At 43.9% G+C, this 22,097-nt stretch overlaps 1 protein-coding gene across 1 annotated transcript in view; it reads left to right on the forward strand.

Annotated features, from left to right (window-relative positions):
• The window catches only part of Su(Tpl) (Suppressor of Triplolethal), a 71,491-nt gene that overhangs the window by 17,986 nt on the left and 31,408 nt on the right, over window positions 1-22,097 (forward strand). The window contains exon 2 of the mRNA XM_019049694.2: window positions 15,750-15,803. Within this exon, the coding sequence (XP_018905239.2) occupies window positions 15,750-15,803 (54 nt within the window). The remainder of the gene's footprint in view (window positions 1-15,749; window positions 15,804-22,097) is intronic.

Here is a 22,097-nt window from a genome sequence, read left to right on the forward strand (position 1 = left end):
CTCACGGAAAATCGAGGAACTTTGAATGTGAAACAAATTAATATTTCGCTGTAAACCAGGAAGAATAATCTAGTTTCTACTGAGGGATTCTGAAGAAATATATGGGAACTTCCGCCGGTCTACCAGGGAACTCTCGGGCACTTCCTTGTTGCCCTCACGAAAGGACGTAACTACATTTCGATGTTGCCAAATTTTTCCTCGGAAATAGCACTTTTACCAAAATAAACATGTGATTTTTCTTCTGATCTCCTGCAAAATTCAGGCAAATTTTGGATGAAAATTAGACGGGTACATTCTCGTTGAAAAAATCTAACGGTCCGAGTCCACTTTGCAAGCTTGGAATGAAGCCACGTTCCTTCGTCTGGGGAACGACGAGTTGTTGCGGGTTGCATACATAGCCCCTGGAAAACCGTTGGGATCTCGTGAAAAATGAAATTTCACCCAGCCAGATTCCATAGCATTTCAAGAATCTGAACAAAAATAAAGAATTCTAGACGCGGTGCCGAGAAGTTAGGAAAAAACGACAAATTGTTGCGGGTTGCATACGTAGCCCCTGAAAAATCGTTGAAATCCAATGGAAAATGAAATTTCACGTAGCCTATTATAATTTCTTGTGAAATTTCATTTCGCGTCGGCGGAAGCTACCCTGAACCACCCGGAATCGAAAATAAATGAAGAATTCTAGATGCGGTGCCAAGGGGTTTGAAAAAAACGACGAATTGTTGCGGGTTGCATACATAGCCCCTGAAAAATCGTTGAAGTCTAACGGGTAATGAAATTTCACGCAGCCGAATATAATTTCATATGCAATTTCATTTCGCGTCCGTGTAAGCTACCCTGAAATACCCGGAATCGATAAAAATCAAGAATTCCAGACGCGGTGCCTAGAAGTTTGGAAAAACGACGAATTGTTGCGGGTTGCATACATAGCCCCTGAAAAATCGTTGAAATCTAATGGGTAATGAAATTTCACGCAGCTGAATATAATTTCATATGCAATTTCATTTCGCGTCCGTGTAAGCTACCCTGAAATACCCGGAATCGATAAAAATCAAGAATTCCAGACGCGGTGCCGAGAGGTTTGGAAAGAGGCGATGACTGAGTGGTCGAGTGCCAGCGAACGTAACCGTTGGACAGTAGCGTACGAGAAGGCGCGGTGAACAGAGACGCAGTACACCTTTCTCCTTTGATGATGCAACAAGAGCAACAACAAGGGGCAGGGTTGCCACAGTCAGGGAAAACCGGGAAATGTCAGGGAAAATGACGAAAACGTCAGGTAAAATTTGTTGTATCACCTTCATTTGCTTTCTAGGATGGGTTTGAGATTTTGAACAAGAAATTTTGCCTGAGAACTATTTTCAATTATGCCTTCTTAACCATCAGTCACGTCTTCAATTGTCAGGGAATTCCACCAAAATGTGTCAGGGAAATGTCATTTTCTAAATTCTGTGGTAACCCTAGATTTTGACTGACAACTATTTCTAACCATGGCTTTTTAACAATCTGGCATTCGTTTAATTGTCAGGAAATTTCACCAAATTGTGTGAGGGAAATCAGGGTTACGTCAGGGAATTTCATTTTCTAAATCCCGTGGCAACCCTGATTTTGACTGACAACTATTTCTAACTATGTCTTTTTAACAATCTGGCATTTGTTCATTTGTCAGGGAATTTCACCAAAATGTGTCAGGGAAATCAGGGTTGTGTCCAGTGGCGTGGCGTGGCGTGAATTGCGAAATATCGATTGTTCCGCCATTTAAACCTACGATGAAGACTCGATTATCAAGGTGTTCGCTTCGAACACCCTGTTTATCGATCCTTTTCCTTAGGTTTAAATGGCAGAACAATCGATATATCGCAATTCACGCCACGCCACGGGACATAACCCTGATTTCCCTGACACATTTTGGTGAAATTTCCTGACAATTGAACAAATGCCAGATTGTTAAAAAGTCATGGTTAGAAATAGTTGTCGGTCAAAATCAGGGTTGCCACGGAATTTAGAAAATGAAGTTCCCTGACATAACCCTGATTTCCCTCACACATTTTGGTGAAATTTCCTGACAATTGAACAAATGCCAGACTGTTAAAAAGTCATGGTTAGAAATAGCAAAACCTGCGGCAACCCTGAAGGGGAGCGCGACGCAAGAATCCGCGGCGATGGGTCCCTGAGGGAAATGGACGAGGAAAGCGGGTCCGCTTCTGGGAAATCCCGGGTCGGGGGTCGGGGGACCGGGGAGTCTATCACCCCGCGTCCCCGCGTATATGGGCTCCTGGGCGGTGCGGCGCAGTGCGCGGCGGCCCAAGGCCGAGGTCAAGGTCGGGGTACTCAAGGCTCAGGCCCAGCAATAATTGGTAAATGTTCGCAACCATCACGACTCCGACCCGTCATCCAACACCGCAGACGCATCCCGAGCCCCAATTTCACTCCAGTTGCAAATCAGCCGTCATTCAGGGAGGGACAGGGTTGCCAGGGTGTCTACCGGTCTCCAAAAGTCCCCAATTTCCCCGATTTTGGAAGGGTGTCCCCGATACCGCCAAAAGTCCCCAATTTTCTTGTTCAGGCCCCCATAAAGTGATAAAAATCGTCCTAAACATCGGCATTTTATACTTTTCGACCAGAAATAAAAAAAACTGAAGAGTTGCTTGGTTTTTCGTAGGTTTTCATCGGTTCAACATGACTTGTAAAATTAGTCGTATAAAATACGCCTTTAACGCTCTAACTAGCTTTCTTTCTCTTATTATTTCGGGAAAAAGTCCCCGATTTTCTTGAAAATACTCCCCTAAAAGCCCCCGAAAGTCCCCAACTTTGGTTTTTCATAACTGGTAGACACCCTGGTTGCTGCAGTCAGGGAATACCGCCTAAACCGGGAAATGTCAGGGAATTTTAATGTCCGTATGAAAATTTTATGAAATTTCACTCGAATTTTCATGAAATTTTCCATCTCTGATCATAAACCATCGAAAATGCTGCCGAGCGTGGGAACCTAGATTTTTGCTGGTTCTAATGACGCTAGCTTTTCCATTAATTTCAATCTGCGAAAACGATGCTACGATTCGCGTGATGGGCCGATTTACAGGTGAACACGTGTCTTGGCAATCATTTGCAAAAATGCAGATCACGGGAGGGAAGGTCAATCGAATCGCAAGCTCCAGCCGGACGCCACTCCGTCTGTTCTGCCGTTCTAAGGAAAAACGCCTTATGAGCCTTTAGGCGTTGCCAAATTGCCTTTGATAAATCACGAATTTATGGGAATATTTACAAACATTTTTCTTTCGATTTTGCAGAAAAGTTCGTTCGTGGTTTGATCCAAATAGTGTAAAAATTACATGGAAAAATATTGATAACTCTTCCAAAAGAATAAACGTTTTATCGGAGGAAATTTGCCAGCTCTCGAATGTTCATATGGCGCTTTTCCTTAGCACGGCAGTGTTGTAGGCGGAATGCTGATTTCGTGCTCAATTTTCGCGAGAAAAACGGAGCCGTGAAAGCTCTGTTTTCGTGGCTCCTGTCAAAAATGTTGACGCACGAAAAAAAAACCGATTTCCTAAACGCTGACATCGCTCGTTACGCCAAAGACATTCGTTACGGTTCGGCAACCGGCGAAACGAAGCGTGCAAAAACTTCAGTCATAGTTCAAACCCGATGGAAGTTGACATACGAACACTCTAGACTCGGCGGTGTCGGAATTTGACCCACTAACTTATATCAGAACCCCAGATAATGGAGTCAAGAAATCACGGTAATTTTTCGAGTACGTAAGCAACAGAGAGCTCGATACTTGACGCAACTGAGGATGAATGCATGGAAATATTAATCACCGGGGCGATTATTGGAATTGATGGACAAAGCGATAGACAAATAAGACATAGGGAGTATAGAGCGATCTTATTGGTTGACATGGTTGGTTCTTATAGACTAAGGAAGAAAATAATGTACTAACTGTCGGGTCTTTAGTGGGTTGCCGGTAGTTAGTCCATTGCCTGCCTCCTATGTCCATTGCCACCACCTGCTTCCACCAACAGGATCCCTCCAAATCCTTTTTGTCGTCTTTGTCTATAGCTTTGTCTATCAATTTCAATAATCGGCCCGCTGAAGCAGATCCGGATTGGTATTTTTTCGTTTTCGTGAATTCCTGGTTAAAATTTCCTCGTTAAGAAAACTGTGACGATAAACCACCTACACATCGCGATCATTCTCACTTCGATAAGTCACCGGGAGCTTTCCCAGGAATGGGTCTGTTCTGCCGTCCTAAGGAAAAACTCCGTATGAACCTTCAGACGTTGCCAAACGTATTCCGATAAAACACACATTTTCCTCAAAACTTATGAATATTTTTCTGAAGATTTTGTTTGCAATTTCACCTAAAGCTCCTGAAAATTTCCAAGGAAAATATTCGTAACTTTCCTCGATCTCAGTATAGAGGAACTCTAGGTCTGCTCTGTCGTGCTGAGGAAAAACGCCGTATTAACCTTCAGGCGTTGCTAAACGTATTCTGATGAAACAAAAATTTTCCTGAAAACTTGTGAATATTTTTCTCCAAATTTTTCAGAAGATTTTGTTTGCAATTTCACCTAAAGCTCCTGAAAATTTCCAAGAAAAATATTCGTAACTTTCCGCGAAAATAAATATTTTATCGAAGGAAATTTGGCCACTCCCGAATGTTCTTAAGGCGTTCTCCCTCAGCACGGCAATATTGCCTTTATCCCGGGGCGGAAGGCGCCCGAAAACTAAAAGCCGGGTTTTTTACGTAACCGCGGATGAGCAGCCTCGGCCGTCCGTCTCGGATCGATCGATTCCGTCTCGTGTCCGTCAAGATTTGTCAGTGTTGTCTGTTATCGTTTTCAGTGAAAGCAAATCTAGCGCCGCGTGCGAGTGATTGACACGACGGACACTCCGCCGTGCTACGGATGAACGCCGTATGAACATTCGAGAGTTGCCAAATTTCCTTCGATAAAATGTTTATTTTTTAAGAAAGCTACGGATCTTTTTCCTCGGGATTTTTAGGAAATGTACGTGAAATTGCGAACAAAATTATCCGAAATATTGGAGGGGAAATTTTTACAAATTTCCCCGAAAATTCGAGATTTATTAATGGAAATTTGGCAACGCCTGAAGGCTCATACGGCGTTTTTCCTTACAGCATCTGCGTCTGTGCAGCTCGGTCGATGCAGTTCCGACCGCCGCGCTCGCACCCGGACAAAATTCCCCATTCACGGATCGGTCCGTGTTAAAACCCAACAGCCGTATTATCTCGTGAGCTCTGAGGTTCTCAAGAATGCCTCCACTCTAGGGCTCATGAGTTGATAGACGTGTTTGGCTTTTTTGATACTGATAGCGAGCGCGGCGCCGCCCGAGGAAAACAGAAAATTGCACAAGATAAGAACAGCTGCTCGCTCGGGGCTCCCAAGATAAGATCTCGGAGCGGCTTCAAATTCTTTGTCGCGCCAATCTCGGAAAACCGCATTTTTATTTCGAGGGTGTCGCTAGACGCGTCAGAGCAGTGCTGCCATTTTATTTTATCAAAAGATTCCGAAATAATTCCGATTTGCCAGAGCTCCGAGAAAAATTCCGAAGCACGCCCGGAATTTAGTTCCAAAGATCGTCAAAAATAAAAGTCCCTAAATTTGATCATCTAAATGGCCAAACCGGCGAAAATCTTCAAATTTTAAGGAAATTCCATGGTGTCCACATGTCCATAATTTCCGGAAAGTCCAGAAAAAGTTCTGATTTTTTAAATGCGGTCCGTAAGTACTGAAAAAAGAGCGAAAATTCCGCCAGAAAGTCCGAAATTTTTTGTCATTTTTGTCGTAATTTGAGCGGGAAATTCAAATTTCTGAAATTTTTTTAATTCCGTCAACCGGAGGTATTGAAAAAGTTTTGAATTTTTCTATTGAAGAGGTACTGAATTTCTTGGGAATGTACTGAAAAAGCGCTGTAAAAGTACTGATTTTTGGCCAGCCTGTTTTAGTAGACACCCTGAATTCCGAAATTAGCTGCAAATTCCGAGCCTTCAGAAGATTCCGAAATTTCGAAATAAATTCCGGGAAATGGCAGAACTGCGCCCGAGTCCCAGGAGGTACTTTAACGCTGAGACAAAATTGCATATCAACAGAATGAAGGCGAACACGACGTCCTACATTATCCCGCCTACTTAGTTTTTGAAACCTAACTCCAAGTTCATATAACCGAACTTACGAAGTTAAAGAACTGATGAATGAAGCTATCATGTTTACGTCGTCCGATATCAAGAATGTAAAGTTTTCCTCGAGAGGTTGATGCTTCAATGGCGTAGCGTCTATGCTCTATACTGATTTATTTGTCATTTAAACCTATGGTAAAGGATCTACGAATAGGGTGTTCGCAACGAACACCTTAATAATCGATTTTTTACCATAGCCTCAAGTGTAGAAATATCGATAATAATCGATTATTCAAGCCTCGCTACTGTGATGCTCTGCACGGATCTTATTTCTTTCCGCTAATCTCAACAATTATCAACGGCTTATAAAGATTTTGTGACGCGCGCATAATGAACTCATACAAGTTGCTGACTTCCACTCGATATTCTGAACTTGTGGATGATAATACCTGTCTGTTTTTCGCTCAATTAGCCGGGTCTCCTTTGATAATTGTATTATTTCTGAAAAATACCTAGATGGATTAGGGGGTTTTTTTGCACCCATTTTGAAGTGAAAGGCTGAGAAAAGAAAAATGTTTCGCTTTCAATACCCTTCTGAACATAGACTTTATGAAGACAATTTCTTGCACATTTAAAGGCTTTCGACTATCTGAGGAAATTCCCACCTAAGAAGGGAATCCCTCTTCCATTCCTCCGTGTGCAATTTACCCACTCTCGGGAAAAGAAAGCGTCAAAGGCCGGTACCAAACAACCCTCTTATCAAGCGTGTCGTCTTGAGGTTGCTAACGCTTTTTAATCGGTCGAAGAGACGAACTAATGCGAAGCTCTACCTGAGAAAGAAGGAATTATCGCTGTTGCTTTTAATCTTGGAGATAAAGAATATAGCTCCACATATGAGTTTAGTTAAGCGCTTTATGCGGAGGTTGAAAAAGTTAATCGTTTTTTAATTTCGCTGGATACGCTGGTGGTTGGTCAACAGGCCGGCCGCCGTTGCCCCGATCGGAGGCATCGTTGATTAATTAATTCGATTGGTGAGAAAACCGGAGTGCCGTGCCGAGAGGAAAAACGACGTATGAGGATGCGAATGTTGCCAAATTTCATCTCAGAAAATGGTTTTTTTCTGAAGATAGGTATGAACACTTTTCCTTGAAATTTTCAGACTTTTTGGTCAAATTGCGAACGAAATCCTCTGAATAATCGGAAGAGAATTACTCCCAACTTTCCCTGAAAATTGGTAATTTGACGCAGGAAACTTGGCAACGTCTGGTGGTACATGCGGCGTTCTTCCTAATCACGGCAGTGTACTCGTACCTGTTCGATTCCTCGATAGATAAGAGCAACGAGGGGAAAGCTCTGTTTTTACGATGCCCATCAGCAGTAATCGAGAAACGATTGGGGGTTTTAAGCGATTTTCCCTAAAGAGCGGCTCAGATGTCCCCCCTCCCCCCCCCCCCCCCTCCAAGGCTCCTATTGTCAAGAATCAGAGACAATATGGATGGTATCTGTCAGTGCTTTGTCTTTGAGTGACTACTTTTAAGTCCGCCTTTTCACACATCGTTTTTTGATGGCTGGACCGATCCATGAAGAGTAGGATCCCTTGAAAATTTCAAAAATGAAGCCATTTCCGCAACTCGAAATACTTGCGCATAGCAGAGAAAAAGAAGACGGCCAAAGCGAAGCTATTTTTTCACTATCAGTATTCTAAGTAGATCGGCAATGCTCCAGTTATTGTCGGGTGAAAAAACGTGCCTAAGTAGGGAAAATGAATGTCGCGAATCTGATAGTTGATATGAACTGTGTTTTGACGAATTCAACGTTCAATGCAAGTCATAATTTCCGCTCCGCATACAGCAGAGCGCGCTACATTTTCCCACCATCGCTGAAACCTTCACGTCTGCGGAAAGTATTTCTGATCAGCGGGCTGATAATTGAAATTGATAGACAAAGCTGTAGACAAACAAAAAACGTGGGGAGTATGGAGCAATCTTATTGGTTGAAACGGGTGGTAATCATAGACTAAGGGGGAAATGATGGACTAACTGTATAGGGTCTCTCGTGGGTTGCCGTTCTGTTAGTCTATTACTTACCTCCTCTGTCCATTGCAATCACCCGCCTTCACCAATCTATCGCTTTGTCTATGAATTTCAGGAATGAGTTCACACTCAATGAAAGTGTTACTTATTTTGAACTTTTCATTAATTTATTTTTAAATCGTATTCACAAATGAATCAGTGAGCCAACACTAACAAACACGCCAACACGTAAAAATGTAAATAATCAGACACTTATACAATTGCACAGAAATTGGTCTAAAAAGAATATGTTTGGTGCCGAAGTACAAGTACTTTGCACACAAGCACGAAGTTCAAACTTGCTGCACCCCTACACGGAGAAAAAAAACCTCGTGCGTGGGACCCGAAGTTTAGGTCATATGGATCTCTGAAGTTTTCGGATTGAACATTTGAACTCTTTAGGTCCAGCTGCTGAGGTTTGGATCACACATCTGAAACTTCAGTTCTTACATCTGAAGTACTTCGGTTTTCACATCCGAAAAACTTCGGTTCTCACATCTGAAGTACTTCAGATGTAAGAACTGAAGGTTCAGATGTGTGATCCGAACCTCGACAGCTAGACCTAAAGTGTTCAGATGCTCAATCCGGAAACTTCAGAGATCCATATGACCTAAACTTCGGGTCCCACGCACGAGGTTTTTTTCTCCGTGTATTTTCTTTGACCAATTTTTAAAAAAATTCCTGACTTTTGAGACAACATAGGATGAAAACATGGGTTTTCCACGAGTGTGGCCATTCAGCGTTTTGCTTATTCCCGGCATGTGGGAGGGCGGGAGGCGAATGAGCTCCGTCTTGCGGCCTGTCGATTATTAAGCGATGAATGGTGGGTGCCCAAGCTGGATTGAGCCGTAAGTTGGTAGCGGATAATGAGAGCTTTCATTTCCGTTAGTTTTCACTGGCTTCGAGATTTCCCTCTTTCGGTCTCCACTTCCTACACCTGACATTGAAGCCGACGCCGAGGCTAGGAACGCTTGCGCTTGCTCCGCCCGAGTAATTATTTCCCCAAGTTTTTGCATACGATTTGAGTATATCGACGCCCGAGTTGAAAAATCCGTATCTTGATTTCAACGTTTCAGCGTCTGCGCTTATTTTTATTGTAAATTACTCGCGGCGAAAAAAGGCGCCAATTTTAAGTGAATAATTTTCAAAGAGTGAAAAGTGCGTGAATTAACCGTCGCATGGCAAATAAGAGCTGTTTTTCGTAATTACGGGAGGATTTGAATCAGTGAGAACGAAAACACACCAACTCGGTAACTAGAAAATTCTCAATTTGCATTAAAGACAGCCGATTTTTATGAAGGGCATCGAAGTTAGCGCATCTGTTCCAACACAAGTTCCAATTGCCAAGTTAGTAAGAATAGAGTTAGGAATTCCTAGCTTAAATTTCTATGGCGGTTTTTTTGCGATTCAATGGGGCATCTGAAGTTGTATGATGGTAAAAAGAGCAACAAGTGAGGTTAGGAAGAAGAGGGCGAGGGCGAGCATAGCTGAGGATATTCGGTCTAGGGGGATGAGTCTCACCGCTAGAAGGAGAAGCGCGACCTGGCGACCTCCCTCCGTGACTCCTGCGGGATCCCTGGGGTTCCTGGGGTGGCGTCCATTGATCCCGGGTCAACAGGTGTGTCTGCCCGGTGAGGCGCAAGGGTGCGTGCATCACCCTCACCACCCTCGACCTTCCACTCTTGAGAATTGGAACACTTTCTCTCCGGTGGCAGCCTCTTCGAGCATCTTTCGCCTCGCATACAACTCCCGCGGACCCGCGCTTATAGAAGGAACGCTGTCGCTGTATACTGCCGTACTAAGGAAGAACGCCGTATGAACCTTCAGGCGTTGCTAAATTTCTTTCGTGAAACGCGAATTTTCTGGTAAACTTATGAATATTTTCTTCCCAATTTTTCGGATAATTTTGTTCACAATTTTGCCTGAAGATTCTGAAATTTTCAAGGGAGAATATTCATAACTTTCCTGAAAATCAAACATTTTATGGAAGAAAACTTGGCAACTCTTGAATGTTCATATGGCGTTCTTCCTTAGCACGGCAGTATAAGCCTCTAGACGTCGCCGCACTTAATTTCAAAATCACGAAATTCTCGTGCAATTTGTGAAGCCATTTTCCGAAAAAAATGTATTCCCAATATAATTTCATTTATCGGCAAATTTTAAGGAAGAAGCACAAACAATTTGTTTACAATAAAAATGTTGTAGGGGACATTTGGCAACATCCCTCTTTATTAAAGGGCATTGTAGGCTAGCTTATTTTTAAGTCTAGGACCTCTTATTACCAAGGGACCAGGTTCGAAAAAATGATGGTCTGCAGCCCTTCTAGGTCCCTTTTTTCTAGTTGTTTTAGCTTGGTAAGTTTGAAATTAACTCAGTTTTCAAATTGAGGAAATCAACAACAGGTTGTGAAAAATTAGGAACTTAATCCAAAACTTGGGCCAAGCAGGAAATGTTAAACAATTTTCGGAAATTCAAGCGGAAAATCAATACGCGTTGTTGTTTCATCTGTCACCAAAAAGTAGGGAAGTATAATTTTCAACAAACTTGAGGTTTTCATTCTGATGTGGACAATCTAGACCATCTTCATCGGGTCGAGTGTCATCAAGTAAAATTTCTCTTCTTTCATATACCTCAAACCTCGAGTCCCTGACTTTTTCGATGCATCCTACTTTCTAAACCGTGGTTCTAACTTCGAGAAAAAGACATTTCAGACGATTCTGCTGTTTGTTAGGAACCCGCTAATCCCAGAGCGAATGCGCATGTCCATGTCGGACCTGTCTCTTTGCGCTGAGCACAAGAAAACAAGTACCTCTTTCTCTTTTTTCTTCTTTTTTGGCAAAATTCGGCAACGTGGTGTCTATGTCCGTGTCTCGAGGGCAGCATACAGCACGCGGCGCACAGTGGACCAAGCCAAGTATAGAAGTCGGACATAAAATTTTTAACAAAAACTGCAAATTTTTGTTTATTTCGTCGCATTAAAAGTTTTAAGAGGTGCTCAAAAAGACGAATCTCTCGAGGAAACCAATGGAGCCTCTTTTAGAGCCTCAAAGTTTTGTATAAACGGAGGTGTAGGTGTTTAAAGTTTCAAAATTTTGTCCGATCTCTCCTGTTGAATCGGCCCATTGTGCGGCGTCGCGGCCGGGGTCGAAAGGTTGTCAGCATCTGCATCTGCTGCCTCCTTTCACGTGCGAATTGAATCTCTTCGTTTACCTTCTCCTTCCGCTTCCACCTTTCGAATAGGTCGATTGATCTACCATTTAAACCTATCGAAAAGAATCGATTAGCAGGGCGTTCGCAACGAACACCTTAATAATCGATTCTTTACCATAGCTTCAAATGGGGAAATATCGTCAATCGATCATTCTCGCCACGCCACTGGTGTTCAAGATGAGCACCTTAACAATCGATTCTTTACCACGGCTTCAAAAGGGGATTTATCGATAATCGATATTCGATCATTCGCGCCTTGCCATTGCTTTCGGTAGTCCTCCCAGAGACCTTCCATCCCTCGATCAGTGGAATATGGCGTGCTTTGCGATACATCGATTGATTTGTCATTTAAAGTTATAGAAAAAGATCGATAGACAGGGCGTTCGCATCGAATAACTTTATAATCGATTCTATACGATAGCTTCGAATGGGGAAATATCGATAATCGATCATTCACGCCTCGACACTGTTCGGTCGAAGTCCCAAAGGCAGGGAATTTTGGAGAGTTCACTGCCTTTTTTTTCGTCCCATAAGTGACTCAATAATATCTTAGAGGATAGGTTTAGAGAAAAAGTGTCCGATTCCAGCCTGCTTTTCTTATTGTACCAGATATTTCGCTTTTAAGCAAAACAGAAAAGTTGATGATTGTAAAAAGAAAAACCATTTATTGAAAAATGTCCCCGTGAGCTTACAGATTTCCTCGCGTTGTGCGCAGGCCACGTATACTGAATCGCCCTCTCTCCGTGTCGTCGAATTTTGGCAGATCGGGTAGGTCCTGAGGTCCAGTTACACGATCAAATTGAGCCATCAAATTGGGCCTCTCATTGGTCGCATCCTCACCTCAGGTCGTTTTCCACCAATCAGAGCATCAGTTTGATAGCTTAATTTGATCGTGTAGCTGAAACTTCACGAAGGAAACTCTATCCGTCATCGTCCCGACCTACCGAAACATAATTGGACCGCGTTGAGCAGAAAAGAAACAAAGCCACTTCCGCTATTGCCAGATTTAACTGGGAAATTTCATATTTTGCAAGAAAACGTACGTGCGGATTTCTTTGAAAATTGAAAGGGATTTGCTTCGTACTATGCCGGAAATCCGCTGAAATTTGCGCAACAATCCGCACAACCGTTTTCGTGTAAAAAAATTAACTGCCCGATTAAATTTGGCAGTGGCCGATGTGACTTGGTTCTTTTCTGCTTAACGCTGTCCAATTGGACTTCGTTCTGGTTGAAGATGATAATTCCTTCGAAAATTTTAAGGCATTTGCTCCGTACTGTACATAAACTCTACTGAAATTCGCACAATCGTTTTCATTCGAATTTTCAATTTGCAATCAGAAACTACGCTTCCTGGCTCCCCCGCCAAACTTTTATGTGCTTAGGGGAAAGAATGGTACACATACGTCGTTTCTAAACTGAGCCAGGTATGGTATTCCTAACTTTAAAACCTACTCCAATCCGATGACGTCTCCGGTGTCGAGGCTGTGCCGTCCGTTCCTGAAATTCGCTCGAGCCCGCACTGTTTTTGCAGGCCCAAACGTGGCTTTTCCCCGTCGTCTGGAAGCGATGCGCCGCCGTCGCGGTCGCGGCGGGGGGGGGGCGGGGGTGGCTGAATTTCAAGGAGGTGACGTGAGACCGACGTCACGGGCGCACGCGGTCTGTGACGTCACGTGACACGGCGCCTAGCTCGACGGAGGATCGGCCGCCGTGCCGCACGGAGCGCGGTGTGTTGCAAAATAAGCATCATTTATCATAAACGTCATCGCCCCCCCCCCTTCTCGCCCCCTCCCGTCGTCTCCCCGAGACGAGTGACGAGCAAACACGGCGGCGCACAGTGGAGCGAGTCAATTACAGGGGTCGGACTTGACATTTTTGACTAAAACTGCAAATTTTTATGTTTATTTTGTCACATATTAAATTCTGAGGGGTGTTTCTGATGGAAAATTTCACGAGAAAACCAATGGAACCACTCTTGAACCCTCAAAGTTTTGTATGAACGTAGTTATGAGCGTTTAAAGTTTGCAAATTTTGTTCTGATCCCCCCGATTGTATCGATCCACTGTGCGGCGAGGCGGCTCTCGATAGAATAATAATTCGTTGTTTTTCTGCCTGTTTCCCGTCCCCCCGTTGGTTTTTTTTCTTCTTTTCCGCTGCCGTCGGTAATTATTCGCTCATTGAATGGGAAAGCATCAACTTTGGTCGTTGTTATCTGTATACCTGCTCATCTCTTAAGCGGAGCAAATTCCCAGCAAGCTCCCTCGCTTTCAGCTTCTGCCGGCTAATTATTGTAATTGATAGGCAAAAGGGAAATGGGGGAATTCTATTGGTGCAAGCGGGTAGTCTCAAAGGATTTAGGAGGTACGTTCATGAACGGCAATCCAAGAGACCCTGTCAACCGTTCTAAGGAAGGACGCCATATGAACCTTCGAGAGTTGCCGAATTTCCTCGAATAAAACGTGTATTTGTAAGGAAAGTTTTGGATAGTTTCCCTTGAAATTTCCAGATATTCTAGATTAAAGCGCGGAAAAATTGTCCGAAAATTTTAAGAGAAAACCTTCAAAATTTTCGCGGTGAAGGAAGTATGGCAGCCTCTGAAAGTTTATGCGGCGTTTTCCTCGAACGCGGCAGTATATAGTGGCGCCGCCCCCCCCCCCCCCTAGTCTAAAAGAATCGCCCGTTTCGCCCAATAAGATCGATCCATTTTCCCTTCGTTTTCTCTCTCTATGGCTTTGTCTATCAATGTCAATTGGACTACATTTTGGAAATCATAGTTCCTAATTGCAAAATGTAGTCCAATTATTAGCCCGCTGTGTTGGATAATGACTCTGGGTTGTCTATTCCCTGGTTTTCCGGGGACATTCGAATGGGAAATTTATTTTGCTGGAAAATACCCCGCAAGTTTCATCTTTATTAGCTTCAGCACCGCGAAGTTACGGTAGGTCATCTCATCGATTTCCCCATGAAAGGACATTCCCTAATAGAAAACTATCCTTCAAGATCGAAGCTCTGTGTGCAGCTCAAGACATTATTACTCACGCTAAGTTCGTGCAAAATCACAGTGGGCATATTGACAATTTCTAGAATCAACACATACGTGAGAGATAAGCGTCGTTGTTTACATTACAATCAAGGAATTAAACTTTCCGCTCGCGAAAAAACCAAGATCAACGCAGCTCGAATTAACCATTGATAATTGTTCATTCGGCGAATAAGTGAAATCAAGTTTTTCAAAAATGTCTATCCTATCTCCCTCAATGCACATTTACTTAAAAATGTGTGTAGAGTCACTCCGAACAGGTAAAACTTATTACATTCGTAAGCACGATTTAGATAAGTTTACCGGCCGATTTGACTCAATTAGATTTTAGTTATTCGGCGATTGAGAATTTAGAATTAACGCTTACTGGAGTACATAGTTATTTCGTACTTATGAATTGAATCGTTTCCATCGCAGCGGCGAGGCGTCATTGGCATGTGTCTTGCCCCTCAAATAGGTGCTATAAAAATTAGGATGCCAACCTTTTTAAGGGTGCCCCGTATGCCAAGCACGTGCAATTACATTTTGTGAGCCTATATAATTGTTGATCCACAGTGAGAAGTGATGGTCTCGGTGTAGCTTACCGTCTCATGTATGATTCATCATGAAACATTTCTAATTCTGGAAACAAATGTATCCTCAATTCAGTGGCGTGGCGTGCTTTACGATATATCGATTGATTGGCCGTTTAAACCTACGGAAAAGGATCGATAAACAGGTTGTTCGCAACGAACACCTTGATATTCGATTCTTTACCGTAGCTACGAACGGCGAAATGTCGGATTATCGATCATTCACGCTTTGCCACCGCTCTGTTCCTCTCACAGAAGCGTACTCATGAATTTAAACTATATGACTCGGTGAGTATGAAGTGTTTTTCGAGCGTTGCACTTTCTTATTCACCAAGGAGACATGCGTGTGATTTTCCGTAACACCGTCCAAGTTTAGTTCGCAGTCGTCTGTTTTGAACGGTTTCTGAATACCATCGGAGGTAGACATCGAAAGTGTTCGATAGGCGTACTCCATCGATACTTAAGGAAGAGCTTTAGTCATCGCTTGAATCGAGTCCTCTAAAACCCCTGCAATCGGTTTCAGCCCCACCAAATCGAATCCAAGAAATTTAACCTCTGCATATGCTGTGAAATAGAATGAATCGATTCGTACCGAATATCGATTCCTACATCCGTGACTAAAGTCACGTCTGAATTTATTCATCAAATTATGCAACCTCATTTGTGTCTCTGTTCGTAATAATTCTAATGTCGTATTGTTTACTGGTTTGTTTCAGAATAAATGCAATGAAAACCCCACAATCCAGTTCCTAGATAATGGGAATGAAGGAGTAAGTAAAATTTTTCCATTTTTATACAACTTTTGTTATTTTTATATGTTTGATTTCTCGTCGTCGCAAAGCATGCCCCGCCACTGGATAGCCCGTAGCAGAATAGAAAAAACTTTGTTCCAGCTCTGAAATAGAACGACGCCACGGACGTTACGCACATTACGTCATGGATACTGCAAAACTTATCTCATCTCGGCACCACGAGCGAAAAAAATTGAAGGCGCTGCAGCCTTTTCGATGACAACGCCAGGATACGGCTATTCGTGTTCGAGGGACGTGCGTGTCGCATTCAAAAAATTGAAGGCGCTGCAGGTTTTTTAATGACCCATGTATGCGTGCCTGCGGGCCGATTATTGAAATTGATGAACAAAGCTGTAGACAAAGAAGAAATAGGGATCCTGCGGGCCGATTATTGAAATTGATAGACAAAGAAGACAAAAGATATATGGAGGGATCCTATTGGTGGAAACGGGTGGTTGCAATGGACAAAGGAAGAAGGCAATAGACTAACAAACAGCAACCCACGAGGGACCCGATAGTTAATCCATCATTTTCTCCCTTAGTCTATAGGAACCACCCATTTCAACCAATAGGATAGCTCCATACTCCCTATGTCTTCTTTGTCTATAGCCTTGTCTATCGATTTCAACAATCGGCCCGCTGGAGGGATCCTATTGGTGGAAGCGGGTGGTTGCCATAGACAAAGAAGGTAGGCAATCGTCTTTCTAACGGCAACTTATGAGAGACCTTTTACTTAGTCCATCATTTACCCCCTTATACATGAGAAACACCTATATTAACCAATAGAATCGCTCCATATTTATTATGTCCTCTTGGTCCATCGCTTTGTCTATCAATTTCAACAATTAACCCGCTGGATAGGTTCGAAGTTGTACCTTTAACACGAGAACCTAAGGCTCGGTCCGGCGGGCGTTCCGCGGCCGGAGCTCCTGGTTCTTGCTATGGTCAAGTACAAATGGCGTAATTTTCCCCGCTGCCAGACTGACCAGCAACCACGGCTACGCCAGTTTTACCAGGGCAGACCACGCCCAAACCAGCCGCGGCGTAGCCCCACCGCCGCGCCGCACCGCGAACCAGGCCCCTGCCACTTCCAACCAGTGCGGCTGGCAGTAATCTCTAATTGGCCGCTTGCAGCTGCAAGGTCCGGGGATTTACATTAACGCGGCTCCTTCACTCTGCAAATTTGACGGAAACGTCAAGGAAAAGCGGCGCTTGCCTCTCGGGAACGGAGCCCGGGAAAAGCGGCGCTTGCCCCTCGGGAACGGAGCCCGAGAAAAGCCTCCCAGGGATCCATAGAGTACATAGAGTCGTAATGTAAATGGGAGAGCTGGCGCCATGTTCTGCTCGACGAGTTCCGAGCCCGGTGTGCGCCGAGTTCGGGTCACTTTTTCGATATATGTTCGATCCAAAATGGCGGTGTGAAATACGTGGTGATTCCTATCTCCTTTGTTGTTGTTGTTGTTGTCATCGGATGGCCGGGTACCCGTGTATCGCAAACAATCGATTATGTATCGAAAAAGTGACCCGGCGTCACACAGGAGTCTCGGAATTCGGGACATGGAAAATGCTTAAAAGTGGCGCCAGCTCTCCCAATTACATTACGACTCTATGTACTCTATGCAGGGATCCGATAGGTTCAGAAGCTGTCGCCACGCAGCGCGCGGTCCGACAACAGGTTGGTTATTGAGATTAAAGGAAGGAGAAGACAAAGAGATAACAGAAGAAAGAAAGAGAGAAGGAAAGAGATCTTATCGGTGGAAGCGGTTGGTTGCAATGGACAAGGGAAAATTCATGGACCAACCAAAGGGTCTCTTGTGGGTGACTGTCAGTAAGCTCATTGCAACCACCCGCTTCCACCAATAGGATCCCTCCATTTTCCCAATTGTCTCCTTTGTCTATAGCTTTGTCTATCAATATCAATAATCAGCTCGCCGCCGAAGAATATTCAGGGTGTTGGTTTTCGATTTCTCCACGTAATTTTTGGCGAAATTTTGGGAAGATGGTTCTCCCACTGGTTTCTCTTGATGAAGCTCCCAAGTTTGAAAAAAAGCTTTCAAAGTTGAGGCCGTTAAGGGCTGGACACACGTTCAAAGTGTGTTTCAAAGTGGTGGCTGTTTAGTCATAACCCGAGGGACCCATTTCACGGCACGCAAATTCGCCAACGAAAGTTCGGCAACCTGGCCGGCTCGGCAAAAAGCCCTGCGGTGCAACGCCGCTGCGGCGCGGCGCAGCAGTTGCGTTTATCGATCATTATCAAATTAAAACCGGTTGAGTGTGTCAATTTTTTAGCTCTGCCCAATAGACAAGCGAGTACAAGGTGTCCTTTAAGTCGAGACCAGTGCCACAGTATCCGAGACGAAAAAGCGTGTGCAACGACTCAAAAACAATCCGCGCAGCTTGCACCTGCAGCGCGTCACAGCCCGCACACTCTATGCTTGGACCGTCGTCGCGGACCCTACGTTTTTAGGTTGACGCCTCTCCGTCTCGCCGTACTCTCAGGAGTGCGCACGTCACATGGACTGCATTTTGTAATTTGGAACTTTAAATTCTGGCTCTTCTGGAAAAACACGTATGTGCATATGAAAACTAATGGCACATACGTTGTTTTTAAACCGGGCTAGAATCTGTAGGTCCAAATTGTAAAATGTAGTCCATATGTCGTTTCTGCAATGAACGTCTCAGTTGCCCTGAATCGGTACGTTTTCTCTGCCGCAACAGTGCTGCTCAACTTGAGAAGCTTCGCGATGTTCATACGTCGCTCAGTGGATCGAGTTAATGGAGATGTTGCATGTGTGGGGAATTTGCGATTTGACTGTTGATTCTCATGTAAAACGTCGCGAGAAACACGATGGTGCCACTAGTTTTCTCTGAAATCAACTCCCAAGCTCAAAATAAGCTCACAAGTTGAGACCAAAATGGAGGGGATATCCCACGCTATCCTGAGAGTCCACCTCTACATCAAGTCAAACTCTCCATGCAAAGATAGGGAGCAAATACATTGACACGGCTGCAACTTTATTTGGGGACTCTAAAACTGAAAACACGGCAACCCTGTTGATGTATTTGCTCCCTATCTTCGCATAAAGAGATTGTCTTGATACAGAGGTAGGGACTCTCATAGGGTAGCGTGGAATATCCCTTCTGTTTTGGCCTCAACTTGAGCGCTTTTTTGAGCTTGAGAGTTGATTTCAGAGAAAACCAATGGCACCATCGTGTTTCTCGCGAACTTTTGCATACGAATTAACAGTCTAATCGCAAATTCCTCACACATGCAACATCTCCATTGGAGAGCTCAGACATGAAATTTTTGACTAACACTACAAATTTTGATACTCATTCCGTCACATTTTAAATTTCAAGGGGTGCCTCGGGAAGAAAATTTTATGAGAAAACCAATGGAGCCATTTTTAGAACCTCGAAGTTGTTAATAAACGGAGTTATTAGCTCTTAAAGCTCCATTTTTTTCGTACTCAAAGTTGTTTCGGGGCGATTCGCTGGTCCTGCAGAGTTGAGAGCGAGACGGGATCGGTTAGATTGCGCGATGCTTGAAGTATCCCTGCAGTTTTGCAGGCGCTTCCCGTTATCGTTTTTTGCGCCAAGTTCGAAGTTTCGGGAATTCTCTTTCGTAAAACGTGGTCCCTTTTCATAGATCCGGTCAAAATTATGAAGCAACATAACTTTCACGCATATCCACAACAATGAAAAAGAGCTTGGTCTCTTTTCTGCTTACTCAGAGATTTAAACGATGAGTAGAAAAGTTTGATGGAGCGAAAAGCGTGATACAACTATTCCGACTTACAAGTAAGTAAAATTGCACAAAGCGAAGGAGAGCACAGTGCCCTATATCATCCCCACCATTCGGTTCGTCAAACCCAACTTTTAGTTCGTAAATCCCAACTTCAAGTTCGTAAAACCGAACTTATGACGTCAAAACAACTGATGAAAGAAGTTAGGTTACATGAACCGAACATAATTATTATATGAATCATATGAATCATAAAATCGGTTTTATTCTAAAGAATGAACATTCGCTTTTATAGCGCAGCCTCGCTCTCTGCGACGCCCAATCGCCATTGCCCCCTATCCTCCCAAAGATCATCAGGCAATTGGCACCTCCTGATCTCCTCCTCCATCCCTTGTCGCCAACCTTTCACAGGACGTCCACGCCGCCGTCGCCTTCCGGGAGAAAAATCAATATTTTCTGAGCGAAAATTTGGCAGCATCGGAATGCGCATAGGACGTTTTTCCTCAGCCTATTTTGGTTTTGAAGCCGGGTGTCAAATGCCGATAAAAAAGCGGACAGCTCAATGCCTCGGCGTCGGCGACAGTTCAGTGACATTGAAAATGTGACGTTGCCGATTTTTCCGGGTGCCGCGGGGCGGTGCGGGCGGCGCATCGATCGCGATTAGTTACGTCGGGACGAAACGCGCGGACGGCGAGGAGGAATAACGAGCGACGGCTAATTTTAATGGGAATTATTGTCTAGGCCCCTCACCTCTGCTCTCTTCCTCTGTGCTAAGGATTCTCACTTCCGGCCCCGCGCGGATTTAATGTATGCGCAACACCTGTTTCGCCGCCGTCGTGCTCCGATCCGAGGTATCGTGCGCCGCTCATTTTCGCCTTTGCCGTCGTGTCGTCCGCGGGACCTTTACGTAAACGGCCTTTCTCGTAGCGCTTTTTTGTCCGTTCCCCCGCTCCTCCTAAGCCCCTCCCCCCCAGGTCGAATAAATTTTATCAGGGTTGCCACGGTCACGGAAAACCGGGACATGTCAGGGAATTTTGAAAAAGTCCGGGAAAACCCGCAATGGAGAACTTGCAAGGGTCTGAAATTTGATGAATTTCGGGCTTTCGTGGAATCTACTGAGTGAACTGAACACGGAGATGCCCTTGATTCATAAATTAAGCGATTATCAGAGGATATATGACAAAATAACCGATTCTGCTAAAATACATGTGTTTAAATGGGAAATGCCGCCAGATGACGTCATAAGGCGGCACGTTTTCTCACTTTTGAATCAATTTTTCTTCAATTTCCCATGTCTGAAAAAATTTATAAAAAATACTGCGAACTCAGCCCATTAGGCACTTTCAGATGAAGCAATAAAATTTTTATGTGCAAATTCTACATTGTCAGGGAAAATAACGAACATGTCAGGTAAATCCTGAAAATGTCAGGGGAAATTCGTTCAGTCGCCCATATTTGCTCTCTAGAATGGGTTTGACGTTTCGAACAACTTTTTCTTGGAAACTATTTCTGAATGGACGTAACTGGTGAGCTATGTTGCACCAAACAGGATAGCTCTTCGAGGGAAAACTGTGCTCATATGAGCTTTTTCCCTCTGTATTGAGATTTGAGCCTCTTGCTGAATTTTTAACGCACGTCGGCAAAAAACTCCAACGACCTGTATTTTTTACTGTGTCTTTTTATCAATCAGGCAGTTGTTCAATTGTCAGGGAATTTCACCAAAATGCGTCGGGGAAATCAGGGAAATATCGAAGAATTCAATTTTCTTAATTCTGTGGCAACCCTATTTCATGGATTCTGAACAGTGAAAATTGAGGAAAAAGCAGGGTTTCTTGAAGTCAACAAAAAGAAGTCAAGGTGGATCCTCAGCGTTTGCGCTATCTGGGTCAGTGATGAGGCTTTAATAGTCGAGTATCGATTTTTTTTTCCATATGAAACTATGACAAAGAATCGATCTCAGGTTATATTGTTGCTCAAATCACCTGAAAATCTGATCCTATCTGGGTAAAACAAAAATCCTGCCTCAGTAGCTCACCATTTAATCGAATAGCAATCAATGCCGATTGATTTTCATGTATACTTCCACCTGTGTTCACATTCCGAACCCTTATCGTTTGAGGTTATGTATACACGTAGATTCAGCGCTTGCAGCCTACACAAATACATGCTTTTTCCGCTTCATCCGAAACGAGTGTCCACCGTCTGAAACAGCGGCATATTCGAACGCAAATCACTTAAACGTTCATTTTTATTAACGTTTGTCACAGGTTCTTAATCCCGGAAGGAGGGCGAGCATGCCATTTGCCCCCTTTCCTTATATCGCGAGATTCATGGTGGCGATTAAAACAGTCACCCAACAAATGACATCGAAATTCAGCAGCCAATGAAACGAGTTTTCTCAGAGACGCCAGTTTCTTTTCGAGCCCCGCTGAATTCGGCGTCCTGCTTCTCGCTGAATTTGGCCCATCTCAGATTTTGTCTCGGCGAATAATTCCGGGATGAATTCGTCAGCGTGTCCCGCTGCCGTA

Source organism: Bemisia tabaci, chromosome 4 (assembly GCF_918797505.1).
Source record: "Bemisia tabaci chromosome 4, PGI_BMITA_v3".
NCBI classification, from domain to species: Eukaryota; Metazoa; Arthropoda; class Insecta; order Hemiptera; family Aleyrodidae; genus Bemisia; species Bemisia tabaci.